General features: G+C 36.3%; 1 protein-coding gene across 2 annotated transcripts in view; it reads right to left on the bottom strand.

Annotated features, from left to right (window-relative positions):
* The window catches only part of FSTL5 (follistatin like 5), a 948,118-nt gene that overhangs the window by 854,040 nt on the left and 80,366 nt on the right, over positions 1 to 13,712 (bottom strand). For both annotated transcript variants that reach the window (XM_020969711.1, XM_020969713.1), the window contains exon 2: positions 3,125 to 3,266. In XM_020969711.1, the coding sequence (XP_020825370.1) occupies positions 3,125 to 3,250 (126 nt within the window). In that variant the 5' untranslated portion in view covers positions 3,251 to 3,266. The remainder of the gene's footprint in view (positions 1 to 3,124; positions 3,267 to 13,712) is intronic.

Genomic DNA, 13,712 nt, shown 5'->3' with positions numbered 1-13,712 from the left:
TTCTACCACATTCTTTTGTGGATGTGTGTTGGCCTGTAGTAGAAAAATAGAGGTGGGAAGGGATATTGATGGGAGAGCACCTTTATTAGTGAAATCTGCATTATAAAGCCCAAAATACCTCCATGCATTTCAAGGGAGAAGTACAGCATTAATAAATTATCTCCCTCATCACAAATGCAAACTAGAAACAATCCCCAAAGAAAAGTGATTTACAAAAACACCCTTTGTTTTTGTATACAAAAAGCCTCCTTGCTTCTGCTCCTTGGAATATTTAGCTCTCTTCCAGATTTGGTTTATGTACCACTTTCTACACGAAGCTTATTTCCAGTGCCTCAGATGTTGTTTATCACAGAATCATAGGATTTTTAGAACAGGAGAAGGCCTCATGCAATACAACTTGTAACTGAAAGATGATTTCCTCTATAATACAACCAGTAAGTAAACACTTATTCTTTGCTTTAATAATTGCAGTGAGGGAGAAATCATTACATTCCAAGGTCACCCATTCTTTGTTGTAAAATTAGAGCAGGTCTAATTTTACAATTGCTTTTTTTTTTTTTTCCCCTGCTATTAATCTTAAATTTACCTCTTGGAAACGTCTACACATTGTTCACAATTCTTCCCTCTTCGGTTAAGAAGATAAAACAAGTCAAGTCCCTTTCACATGTAAGTACTTCCAATATAAATATAGTTATCATGTATACTCCCTACCCCAAGTTTTCTCTTCTCCAATATAAGTATAACCACTTCTTTTAGTCGATTCTCTAACGACACAAATTCTAGGTTCCTTTACCATCCTGGTCACCTTCTTTGAATCCTCTCAAACTAATCATTGCCCTCTCCAAAATGTAAAACTAAACAAAGAAAGTCAGGTGAAGCCTCCCCAAGGCAGACTATAGCAAGGCAGTTGCTTTCGTATTTCTGGATTACATTAACTTTCTTAGAAGCCATATCATCCTGCTTATGCATATTGAACTTGGGGTCCACTAAAACCTCCAGCTGTCTTCCAGACAATCAACCAGGGCTGTGATTATTAATAATAGTTGGTTATTCAGATGGAAAATGTATGTATGACAAATTTTAAGTTTAATCTTCATTATTAACATTTTCTCCATCACTTTCTTAGGTCTAGATATCAAAAACAAATGAAATCTACATTTGTAGTGTTTATTGATTTCGAAGGGTTTAATGCTAATATTGATAACAATCAGCTCTCCAGAGTCACTTCATGGTGGCTCCAGTGCACCTTTGCAAATACCCATCCCTCCTCCATCTTGAACTTGTGAAGCCATTTTTAAAATGGAGATACATGCTTTGTATTTGTTGTGACTAATTATAATGTATAAGTTTCAATCCAAAATTCTAACCTTCCACATATTTATGGTTCGTGATTCTCTCATCCAACATGTTAACTATTTCTCATAATTTTGTGTCCTTTTCAAGTTAGATACCAATGCTATCTCTGGCTTCATTCTAGTCATAGATAAACATGGTAAGTAACACTGAGTCAAGAACCCTACTCTTTGGGTCTGATTGTTTGACCAGTTCTGAAACTACATAAAATATGATTGTCTATCCTACATTGCCACCATCTTATCTGTAAGAGAATGTTCTCATCCACATGAGGGACTTTGTCAAATGCTTTGTCACGATCTAAGTAATCCAGATCCACAGAATTTCCTACCTAGATCACCCACCTTTCAGAATAAGAAATAAGGTTTGTCTTATAGAATCTGTTGAAGAAGCCATGCTGGCTTTTTTTGTTAACAACTTTCTTTTTGAGATGTTTATTAACTGTCTCTTTAATAACTCAGAAATAATTCATGTCCATAAAAGAATATTCAAACCTTTCATCTGAGAAGATATAGATACCAGTCAGCAAGATGAAGTCTTTTTTAATTGAAAGTTTTGTGAATCCTCAGGGAAAAAGATAATTTTTAAGATTAGTGAAAATTAAACATAATGTAGTATTACTTTATATAATCTCTCCAGATTCAAAAAATGCAGATTTCTATCCTTTACAAAGTATTATCATGTTACAATTAAGGGATCTCAGATTTCTAAGAAGGAATTGATGTGTTTGAAGGTTAAATAATGTCATTAATAAAAATAAATATTCAGAGGCAGCCATTGATGATTCTTGCCCAACAATATGATAGAAGTCATGGGCAATGGTCATACCACCTTTGTGTGAAATGGGAAAGTATAATATTTATCACATCAACCATATAGCTGCTATTTTCTTTTCAGAAATATATAAAACCTGGCCCTGAGTGCATGCATGAGTATATATATACAGCTCAAAATTTCAAGGGCCCTTTTTGAAAATCTCACTTTTTTTTCTCTAAAGATGCTAATTTTAATTACTTATTACCATTATTTTCCCTGTCATCAGACAATATTAATATCTCTAGTCACCCAAAACTGAGTTCAATTTATGCCATATTTCAAAAGAAGAAATGCAGAGTAGCATTGTTATATCATTTCTTCAAGGGGATAGAAAGACTTCATGAGTCACCTAGGCCATGCCTCTGTTACTATAAAGTACTAGTCTGATATAGTCATAGATATTAAAGGTAATCTGACAATCCAGCTCATCATTTTACAGACAGAGAAAGTGAAATACAGAGTGTAAAGTACTTTGCTCAAGGCCATTGAGTTTGTAAGAAGGAGAGCTAACAGTGGAAGCTAGCCTCTTTTGTAACTGTTCCCCACAAATTTTAAACCATGCTCAATAAATTTATTTCCTCTTTTTTTAAAATATTTAAGCAAATTAATCTAAAATATCACAGGCCACATCTTCATAATGTCAAATGGATGTTATATCTTTCTAGAGATGAGATGAAGATAATTAGTTTTAATTGAACTATCTCTAGGCTTGATTAGAGTTAAATATTTCATTCCTTTTATTCTATAAATAATCTTAGAGATGCTATGCATAGCTTAGACTTTATCCAAAACATTTGCTATTTTATGCCCTTAAAATCTATAATTTTTATAGTGAAGTATATCCAAAAAAGTTATTCTAAAATGATTGTCCCTAAGTGAATAATAATGAAAATCCTTAAATGACTAGCATTTAAGTGATTAGTAATAAAAAACAGTTACCAAATATGATTAGTACCTTGTGTCTCAATCTTACTAGTGGCTGATAGGATTTTAGGCCATATACTCCTTCCTTGGTTGGCCTTCCTTCTGCTTTCAGAAAAATGAATCCAAGAAACAAAACCGCTGACCAGCACTTAATCATCCTTATTGGCCTTCACCTGTCAAAATTGAAATGACATATGATCAGTGATAATGCATTACTCATTGAAAAAGTCAATCCATAAATAGTAGATGAGATGAAGGAATGATGGCTACATCAATCTCTTAAAATTTAAGCTATGCTACCTCTCCCCTAAAAAATCACCTCTGTAAATAAACTGTATCTTATTCACTGATGTTCAGTAAATGTTTCAAAACACAAAATCGTTAGGGAAGACATAATAGTTAACTGAGGAAGGGAACATAACATAAAGCTGAAAAAAGAGAATGAAAAATGTGTTTCATAGAGTCTACTCAGTGGGGCATATTAAACCAAAATTTATAAATATTGACACTTAAAATTAATTTCTAATCATCCTGATGTTTTATCTTTACTCCTTATCCATTGTCTATTCATTTATGTCTATATTTGACTGTCCATTTTTTATTTCCATATAGTTACGATTCATGTGCATTCCACCTACCACCTTCATTCAACAATCTTTCCTTTGAAGAGCTCTCCATCAAGATAAGTCATCTTCTCCAAATTCAAGTGCTAAGAACCTAACAACCCTAGCACATTTCTCTTCCTTCTGGGCTTGAAGTATTCCTCTTCACCATATTGATGTCACCTCAAGCTTTATTGCTTTCCAATTTCTCTACCTCCATGATCTGAAATTTTACTCAACCTCAGCTATACCTGGGAATGAAAATACCCATGGTCCCTTCTGGGGGGGAGAGATGGTGGAGTAATCAGTAAAGCACTGTCTTTCTCCCATGTTAACCTCTGAAAAAAACCCATAAAATAACACCCCAGAACAAATCCTGGAACAGCAGAATCAGTGTAAAGACAGAATGGAGCAGTCTTTTATCCCAAAAAATTGGGAGATTGGCAAGAAAGGTGTATCTCACTAAAAGAGCAGCACATTCCAGGACAGAAAGTGTCCCAGCAAGCCTGCAGCAAGCTCCATCTCAGCAAACTAGTGGGAGATCCTGAGCCCCAGTACAGCAGCCAAATGCCAACGTGAGGAGCCCTCTGTGCCTTAGCATAGCCAGAGGAACTAGTAGACTCCAGCTTGAAAAACTACCATCAGCACAGTCCCAGGTGGGCAGACGTCCTCCAGTGGCCAGACTTCCACATTCTTCAGTGTAGCAAAGAAGAAATGCAGAAAAACCCCACCTGGTCTCAGAATATGCCACATACCACCACTAGGATGTCAGCTTACCCATCAGATAAGCTGCTAGCTGCCTTCAGCCCTTGGCTGCTAGTACCTGAGGTCCCAGCCCACAAAGCCAGTAACCAGGCAACCACAGCACAAGAAATTTGGGACAGTGGCCCCTTTGCTCCAGCAGAAGAGTTCAACTTTAGAGTCAGGAAATAGGGAAATGAGATGAGCAAAAAGCAAAAAAATAAACATTGACCATAGAGTTACTATGGTGACAGGGAAGATCAAAACACAAACAAGAAGGGGACAACACTGTCAATATACTTACATCTAAAACATCAAAGGGAAATATGAATTTGTCCCAAGCCCAAAAAGCCTTCGTAGAAAAGCTCAAAAAGGAATTTAAAAGTCAAATAAGAGAGGTAGAAGAAAAAATTGGGAAAATAAATGATGTATGCAAGAGAAAGCAACAGCTTGGAAAAGGAAGGACAAAAATTGACTGAAGAAAATAACTCTTGGGGCAGCTAGGTACACAGTGGATAGAGCTCCAGCCCTGGAGTCAGAGGACCTAAGTTTAAATCCAACCTCAGACCCTTGACACTTACTAGCTGTGTGACCCTGAACAAGTCACTTAACCCAATTGCCTCACCAAATTAACAATAACAATAACATTATTAATAATAACAATAATTCCTTAAAAATATAATTGGCCAAATGGGGGAAAAAACAAACATTGAAGAAAACAACTTAAAAAGTAGAATTGATCAAATGGAAAAAGAGGTACAAAAATTCACTGAAGAGAAGAATTTCTTAAAAATTAGAATTGTCCAGATGAAAAGAGGTACAAAACCTAATTGAAGAAAATAATTCCTTGAGGGGCAGAGCCAAGATGGTAGAGTGAAAGCCATGACTTGTTGAGCTCTCCCCAAACCACTCCAAACACCTGTAAAAATGGCTCTAAACAAATTCTAGAGCAGCAGAACCAACAAAAAGACAGAGTGAAACAGCTTTCTATCCCAAGACAGCCTGGATGGTTGATTGGAAAGATCTGTTGCACCAGCCTTAGAGAGGAGCACAGTTCAGCATAGGCCATGTAGACAAAGACTAGGCCTCAGCAAACCTGGAGCAGGTCTCAGGGGACTAAATCACTGGCAGCTGTGGCAGTTTTCAGACTTCTCAACACACAAACACCAAAGAAAACTTGGAAAGTCAATAGGAAAGGTCTGTCCAACCATGGTGAGAGAGGAACTCTGGCCCTGGTCTTGGTGCAGCCCTGGGGTGGTGGCTGTTTCCAGAGCTCTCAACCAATGGATAGAGTAATAATTGAGTGGCTGATCAGAGGGGGATTGCAGGGATCTCTTTGCTGATGCTGTGGCAAGATTCTCTTGCTTTGCCTTACTTGGATCTGGGTACGAATCCTAGGTGGTGGTCCTGGGGCAAGGAAGAATTCTGGCATTGGGGTGCTTGTAGGGGTGGTACAGAGGGAATCCTCCTCACAGTTCCAAGAAAGAAAAAATGTGCTTGTAGTCACTCACAGACCAGAGTCCAGGCCAGCAAAGCAGTAAACACCACGCCCTTGATCATACAACTTTGGAAAAACTGAAAATTTTATAGGTCTCTGGAAGTACCTCTGAACACAGATGCACAAAACTTCTGAAGCTTGGTACAGTACATTCTCCACACTGGAAGCAGACCCCTACATTAACAAAGAGTTTAAAACTCAAATAATTGGCTAGGAACAGGAGCAAACTGTGCCAAAAAAAAGTCAGAAGATAGAATCTTTCTTTGGTGACAAAGAAGATCAAAATATATGATGGGAAAGAGGGGAAGGTGAGGGGTAATGAATGATTCTTACTCTCATTGGATTTGGCTTAAGGAGGGAATAACATACCCACTGAATTGGATGTGGAAATCTATCTTGCTCTACAAGAAAATGGGGGGTGAAGGGGATGAGAGAGGGAGGATAATAGAAGGGAGGGCAGATTAAGGGAGGGGATAATCAGAAGCAAAAACACTTCTGAGGATGGACAGGGTTAAAAGAGAGAATAGAATAAATGGGGGGTAATCAGAAGCAAACACTTCTGAGGAGGGATGAGGTCAAAAGAGAGAATAGAATAAATGGGGGCAGAATAGGATGAAGGGAAATACAATTAATTTTACACCACATGACGACTATGGAAGTGTTTTCATGACCACACATGTATAACCTGTATGGAACTGCTTGCCTTCTCAATGAGTGTGGGTGGGGAGGGAGAAAGGGAGAAAATTTGGAACAAAAAAATTTAAAAACAAATGTTAAAAATTGTTTTCACATGCAATCTGGGAAATAGGATATACAGGCAATGAGGTATAGAAATCTGTCTTACCCTACAGGAAAATAGAAGGAAAAGGGGATGAGAGAAGGTGGTAGTGATAGAAAGGAGGGCATATTAGGGGAAGAGTTGGTTCTTATCCCAGAAGCTGGGGTCTTTGGGTTTATCAAATTAGATTACTATAGTCATTGACTACTGTGTCTTGCATACTTAGCCTATTCCACTGATCCATCACTCTATTTCTTAGCCAGTACCAAGCAGATTGCTACTTTATAATACAAGTTAAGATCTGGAATGGTTAGGCCACCTTCCCCTGCATTTCTTTTCATTAGTTTCCTTGATATTCTGGACCTTTTGTTCTTCCAAATGAATCTTGTTATTATTTTTTTCTAACTCTATAAAATAATTTTAGGTAGTTTGATTGGTATGGCACTGAATAAGTAAATTAGCTTAGGTAGAATTATCATTTTTATTATATTAGCTCGGCCTTCCCATGAGCAACTGATGTTTTTCCAATTATTTAGATCTGACTTTATTTGTGTGAAAACCGTTTTGTAATTGTGTGCATATAGTTCCTGGGGTTGTTTTGGCAGGTAGACTCCTAAATATTTTATAATATCTGCAATAAGTTTAAATGGAATTTCTCTTTCTATTTCTTGCTGTTCAGCTTTGTTGGTAATATATAAAAATGCCAATGATTTATGTGGATTTATTTTATAGCCTACAACTTTGCTAAAGATGTTTATTATTTCAAGTACCTTTTTTTCCCCTTGTTTGTCTAGGATTCTCTAAGTATATTAACATGCCCTCTGCAAAGAGTGATAGCTTTGTTTCTTCTTAGCCTATTCTAATGCCTTCATTTTCTTTTTCTTCTCCTATTGCTAAAGCTAACATTTTCAGTACGATATTGAACAACAGTGATGATAATGTACATACTTGTTTCACTTCTTATATTATTGGAAATGCTTCTAGCCTGTCCCCATCACATAAGATGCTGAAGGTTTTAGGTAGTTGTTATTTATTATTTTAAGGAAGACTCCATTTATTCCTATGTTCTCCAGTGTTTTTAATAGGAATGGGTGTTGTATTTTGTCAAAAGCTTTTTCTGCATCTATTGAGATGAGAACGTGGTTTCTGCTAATTTTGGTGTTGATATGATCAATTATGCTGATAGTTTTCCCAATATTGAACCAGCCTTGCATTCCTGGTATAAATCCTACCTGGTCATAGTGTATTATTCTTGTGATAAGTTGCTGTAATCTACTTGCTAATATTTTGTTTAAAATTTTTGCATCTATATTCATTAGAGAAATTGGTCTACAATTTTCTTTCTCTGTTTTGACTCTTCCTGGTTTAGGTATCAGCACCATATTTATATCTTAAAAATAATTTGGTAAGACTCCTTCTTCACCTATTTTCCCAAAGAGTCTATATAGTACTGGAATTGATTGTTCTTTAAATGTTTGATAGAATTCACATGTAAATCCATCTGGCCCTGGAGATTTTTTCCTAGGGAGTTCATCACTGGCTTGTTCAGTTTCTTTTTCTTAGATGTGGTTATTTCAGTATTTTACTTCCTCTTCTGTTAACCTGGGCAATTTATATTTTTGTAAATATGTATCCATATCACTAAGACTGTCAAATTTATTGGCATACATTTGGGCAAAACAGTTCCTAATTATTGTTTTAATTTCCTCTTCCTTGGTGGTAGATTCACCCTTTTCGTTCTTGATACTAGTAATTTGATTTTCTTCTTTTTTTTAAAATTGAATTAATGAAATGTTTATCTATTTCATTTTTTTTTTATAAAACCAGGTATTAGTTTTATTCATTAGTTCAATCATTTTCTTAATTTCAATTTTATTAGTTTTTCCTTTGGTTTTCAATATTTCTGATATGGTGTTTAATTGTGGATTTTTAATTTATTATTTTTCTAGTTTTTGTTGTTGTTGTTGTTGCATGCCCAATTCATTGATCTTTTTTCCTATTTTACTTATATAAGCATTTAGAGATATAAAACTTCCCCTAAGAACTGCTTTTGCTGCATCTATAAGTTTTGATATGTTGTCTCATTATTGTCATTCTCTTGAATGAAGTTATTGATTGTTTCTATGATTTGTTGTTTGACCAAATAATTTTTTAGGATTAGATTATTTAGTTTCCAATTATTTTAGTCTCTCTTTCTGTGGCCCTTTGTTGTATATAATTTTTATTGCATTATGATCTGAAAAGGATGCATTTAATATCTCTGCCTTTCTGCATTGGATTGTGAGGTTTTTATGCCCTAGTACATGGCCAATTTTTGTGTATGTGACATGTACCACTGAGAAAAAAGTATATTCCTTTCTATCCCCATTCAGTTTTCTCCAGAGGTACCTAACTTTTACCTATACTATATCTAACTTTTCTAATGTTCTATTCACCTCCTTAACTTCTTTCTTGTTCATTTTGTATTTAGATTTATCCAGTTCAGAGAGGGGGAGGTTGAGGTTCCCCACTAGTGTAGTTTTGCTATCTATTTCTTTCTGTAACTCCTTGATTAATCCACTTGTATCCATTTAACCTACTTGATTAGATTTTTGTTTTTATCATTATATCAAAGTCAACTTGTATCCACCCCCTTTATGTGTACTCCTTTAACATGGTGTAATAACAATACAGTTCTTAAGGGTTGCAAGTGTCATATTCCCTTGTAGGGATGTAAATAGTTGGCCCTTATTAACAACATATGTATTGTTCTGTCCCATTTACCTTTTTATGTCTCTCTTGAGTCTTGATCAAATTTTCTTTTGAGCTCTGTTTTTTTATCAAGAAGGTTTGGAAGTCCCCTATTTCATTGAATATCTATCTCCTCCCCTGAAAGATCATGCTCAACTTCGTTGGGAAATTGATCCTTGGTTGTAATCCAAGCTCCTTTGCCTTACAGAATATCATGTTCCATGCCCTATGGTCTTGTAACGTAGAAGCTGCAAGGTCCTGTGTAATCTTAACTGTGGTTCCATGATATATAAATTGTTTCTTTCTGGCTGCTTGCAGTATTTTCTCTTTGACCTGGTAATTTTGGAATTTGGCTACTATATTCCTTGGCATTTCTGATTTGGGATCTCTTTCAGGTCGTGAGCAGTGGATTCTTTCTATGTCTATTTTATCCTTTCATTCTAGGATTTTAGGGCAGTTTTCCTTTATGATTTCCTGAAAGATACTGTCCAGGCCCTTTTTTTCTCATTGTGATTTTCTGGTAGGCCAATAATTTTTAAATTGTCTCTCCTAGATCAATTTTCCACGTCGGTTGTTTTACCAATGAGGTATTTTATGTTTTGGTCTATTTTTTCATATTTTTGTTTCTGTTTGACTGATTCTTGCTCTCTCATAGAGTCATTAGCTTCCATTTGCCAAATTCTAATTTTTAACAAATTGTTTGCTTCTATTAGATTTTGTGCCTCCTTGCCCATTTGCCCAATTTTATTTTTTAGGGATTTGTTTTCTTCGTTGTACTTTTTTTCCTAGTTGGTCAATTGTATTTCGTAACGACTCTTCTACATCTCTCATTTGACTTTTAAAATCCTTCTTGAGCTCTTCTAAGAAGGCTTTTTGGGCTTCAGACCAGTTCATATTCCCTTTGAGGTTCCAGATGTGGGTTTGTTGACAATGTTGTCCTCTTCAGAATTTCTGCCTTGATCTTCACTGTTCTCATAATATGAATCTATGGTACATTTCTTTTTGCTTATGGTGTTTCCTTATTCCCTGGCCTTTAAAGAGATTGAGGCCTCCTGCTGGGGAGCAGAGGGTACTGACTCAAGATTCTTATGTTGGGAGCCTAGATCTTGGTCACTGGCTTTGTGTGCTGGGGCCTCAGATGTTGGCAGTTGGAGACTGTAGGTTTCTGGCAGCTTACCTCATGTTGGGCTGGAATCAGCAAGGCTGGAACTTTCAGGCAACTCTAGGTTACCCTGCTTTTCCTTTCTTTTCACTTTCTTCAGCTCCTTTCAGGTGGATGTTGCAGGGTGTTTAACCCCCTGGGGACCTTTGTAGTGCTGCTTCCCTTATTTTTCTGAGGCACTGGGAGAGTCATTTGCTGTGGAATGCCAAGGCACCTAGTGGTTTTTTGAGCTAGTTTCCACTGGTTCCCCCGCCCTCACTGAGGCACTTGGAGGTCCAGGTGTTGGTGTTTGCCTGCTCCACTACCTGGGTTTCAGGATCTCCTCCCGTTATGCTAAAGTGGGGCTTTCCCTAGCTTGCTGGGATGCTTCCCCTTCTGTACTACTCCCCTTCCCAAGGGCAAGAGGGGCCTTTCCCATTTATCCCTCAAGCTACTTGGGCTACTGCACTGCTGCTCCCTATCTTTCTCCTGGTTCAGCTGTTCCAGTGTTTTTCCTGGGTTGATATTTTCTGGGTATTCAGAGGTTGATATGGGAGGGTGAGAATGACTATCTTTTTACTAGACCAACTTGGCTCCTGGACTGGACAGATCTTTCAAGAAATATCGAGGAAAACTTCCTTATATTCTAGAACTAGAGGGTAAAATAGTAATTGAAAGAATTCACCTATCATCCCTGGAAAGAAATCCCTAAATGAAAACTGAAAGGAATATTGTAGCCAAATTCCAGAATTACCAGGTGAAGGAGAAAGTACTTCAAGGAGCCAGAAAGAAAAAATTTAATTATAGAACCACAGTCAGGATTATACAAGAATTAGTAGCTTCTACATTAAAGGATCAGAGGGGCCTGGAAGATGGTATTCCAGAAAGCAGAGGCATTTTGATTACAACCAAGAATCAATTACCCAGAAAAATTGAGCATAATCTTCCAGGGGAAAAGATGGACATGCAATGAAATAGGGGACTTTCAATCATTCTTGATTTAAAAACCAGAGATCAATAGAAAATTTGATCTTCAAATACAAGATGCAAGATAAGCATAAAAAGGTAAACAGAAAAGGAAAAAAATGTTATTCAATAAGGTTAAATTGTTTAGATATACAAAGGAAGATGGTATTTGTAACTCTCAAGAACTGTACCCTTATTATGACATTTAGAAGGGTATACATGCACAAAGGGTGTGGGTATAAGTTGACTTTGGTATGATGACAAAAAATGATTAAGGGGTGAGAAAAAGGATTGTATTGGGAGAAGAGGACAAGAGGAGGCAGAACAAGGTAAATTACATCACATGAAGAAGCACAAAGACATATTAAAAATAGAGGGAAAGAAGTGAGGGAAGCTCATGGGTAGAGTGAACTATATAATAAAAATGACAATTCTATCTAAATTAATTTACTTATTCAGTGTAATACCAACAAGCTACAAAATAATTATTTTATTGAGCTAGAAAAAATAACAACAAAATTTATCTGGAAGAACAAATGGTCCAGAATATCAAGAGAATTAATGAAAAGAAATGCAAGGGAAAGGGACCTAGGGTACGTGAGTTAGACATAAAGAGTGATACCATAAGAAAATTAGGAGAACAAAGAATAGTTTACTTGTCAGATCTAAAAGAAGGGAAGAATGTATGACCACCTAAGAGACAGAGAAGACCATGAAATCAAAATGGTTAATTTTGTTTACATTAAATGAAAAAGATTTTGCACAATGAAAGCCAATGCATCCAAGATTAGAAGGGAAGCAGAAAGTTGGGCAACACTTTTTTACAACCAGTGTCTCTGACAAAGGCCTCATTTCCAAAATACATAGAGAACTGAGGCAAATTTATAAGAATACAAGTCATTCCCCACTTGAAAAAAGGTCAAAGGATATAGGCAGTTTTCAGAGGAAAAAAATAAAGCCATCTATAGCTATATGAAAAAAAAAATGATCTAGGGGCATCTAGGTGGCACAGTGGATAGAGCACCATCCTGAAGTCAGGAGGACCTGAGTTCAAATCTGGCCTCAGACCAAACACTTGACACTTACTACCTGTGTGACCCTGGGCAAGTCACTTAACCCTAATTGCCTGAAAAACAAACAAACAGAATGCTCTAAATCCCTATTGAGTAGAGAAATGCAAATTAAAACAATTCTCAGGTATCTCCTCACATCTGTCAGATTGGTAATATGATAAAAAAGGAAAATGATAAATATTGGAGAAAATGTGGGAAAATTGGAACACTAATGCATTGTTGGTGGAGTTGTGAATTGATCCAACAATTCTGAAGAGCAATTTGGAATTACACCCAAAAGGCTATAAAACCATCCATGCCCTTTCATCTGGCAATAGTGCTACTAGGTCTATATTATGAATGGATGATAAGAAAGAGAAAAAGGATCCACCTCTACAAAAATATTTATACCAGCTCTTATTGTGGTGGCCAAGAATTGGAAATTGAGAGGATGTCTATCAACTGAGGAATAGCTAAATATGCTGTGGTATATGAATGTAATGAAATACTATTATTCTGTAAGAAATGATGAGCGTGTAGATTTCCGCAAAACCTGGGAAAACTTATATGAAGTGATGCTGAATGAAATAAGTAGGTCCAGTAACAACAACATTGTGTGGTGATCATCTTTGATGGACTTAGCTCTTCTCAGCAATACAGTGATGTAAGTAAATTCCAAGACTCTAGATGGAAAATGGCATTCATATCCAAAGGAAGAACTATGGAGTATAGTGAATGTAGATCAAAGCATTGTATTTTCTCCTCTCTCTTTTTTTTTTCTCTCATGGTTTTCTCTTTTTTTCTGAGTCTTCATACCATTGTACATGTATAGCCTATATCAGAATTCGTACTATTTTGGGGAGGGGGGAAGGAGGTAGGGGGAAAAATTTGGAACTCAAAGTCTTATAAAATCCAATGTTGAAAACTAAAAATAAATAAAATTTTAAAAATTTTTTAAAAATCCATGATTTCATCATCACTCACAAAAGTGTTCCAACTCCTCAATGCACTTTGAAATTTCTTATCTGACCAATCCTGCCAGCTTAAACTGTGCTTCACCCCTTCTAACCTATTTTCCATCAACATAAGAAGCTTCATTCATACCATTTAC

Source organism: Phascolarctos cinereus, unplaced genomic scaffold (assembly GCF_003287225.1).
Source record: "Phascolarctos cinereus isolate Bilbo 61053 unplaced genomic scaffold, phaCin_HiC Scaffold_9;HRSCAF=440, whole genome shotgun sequence".
Taxonomy (NCBI): Eukaryota; Metazoa; Chordata; class Mammalia; order Diprotodontia; family Phascolarctidae; genus Phascolarctos; species Phascolarctos cinereus.
Note: the sequence above shows the minus strand (reverse complement) of the source record. Positions and strands in the feature narration are given on the sequence as shown.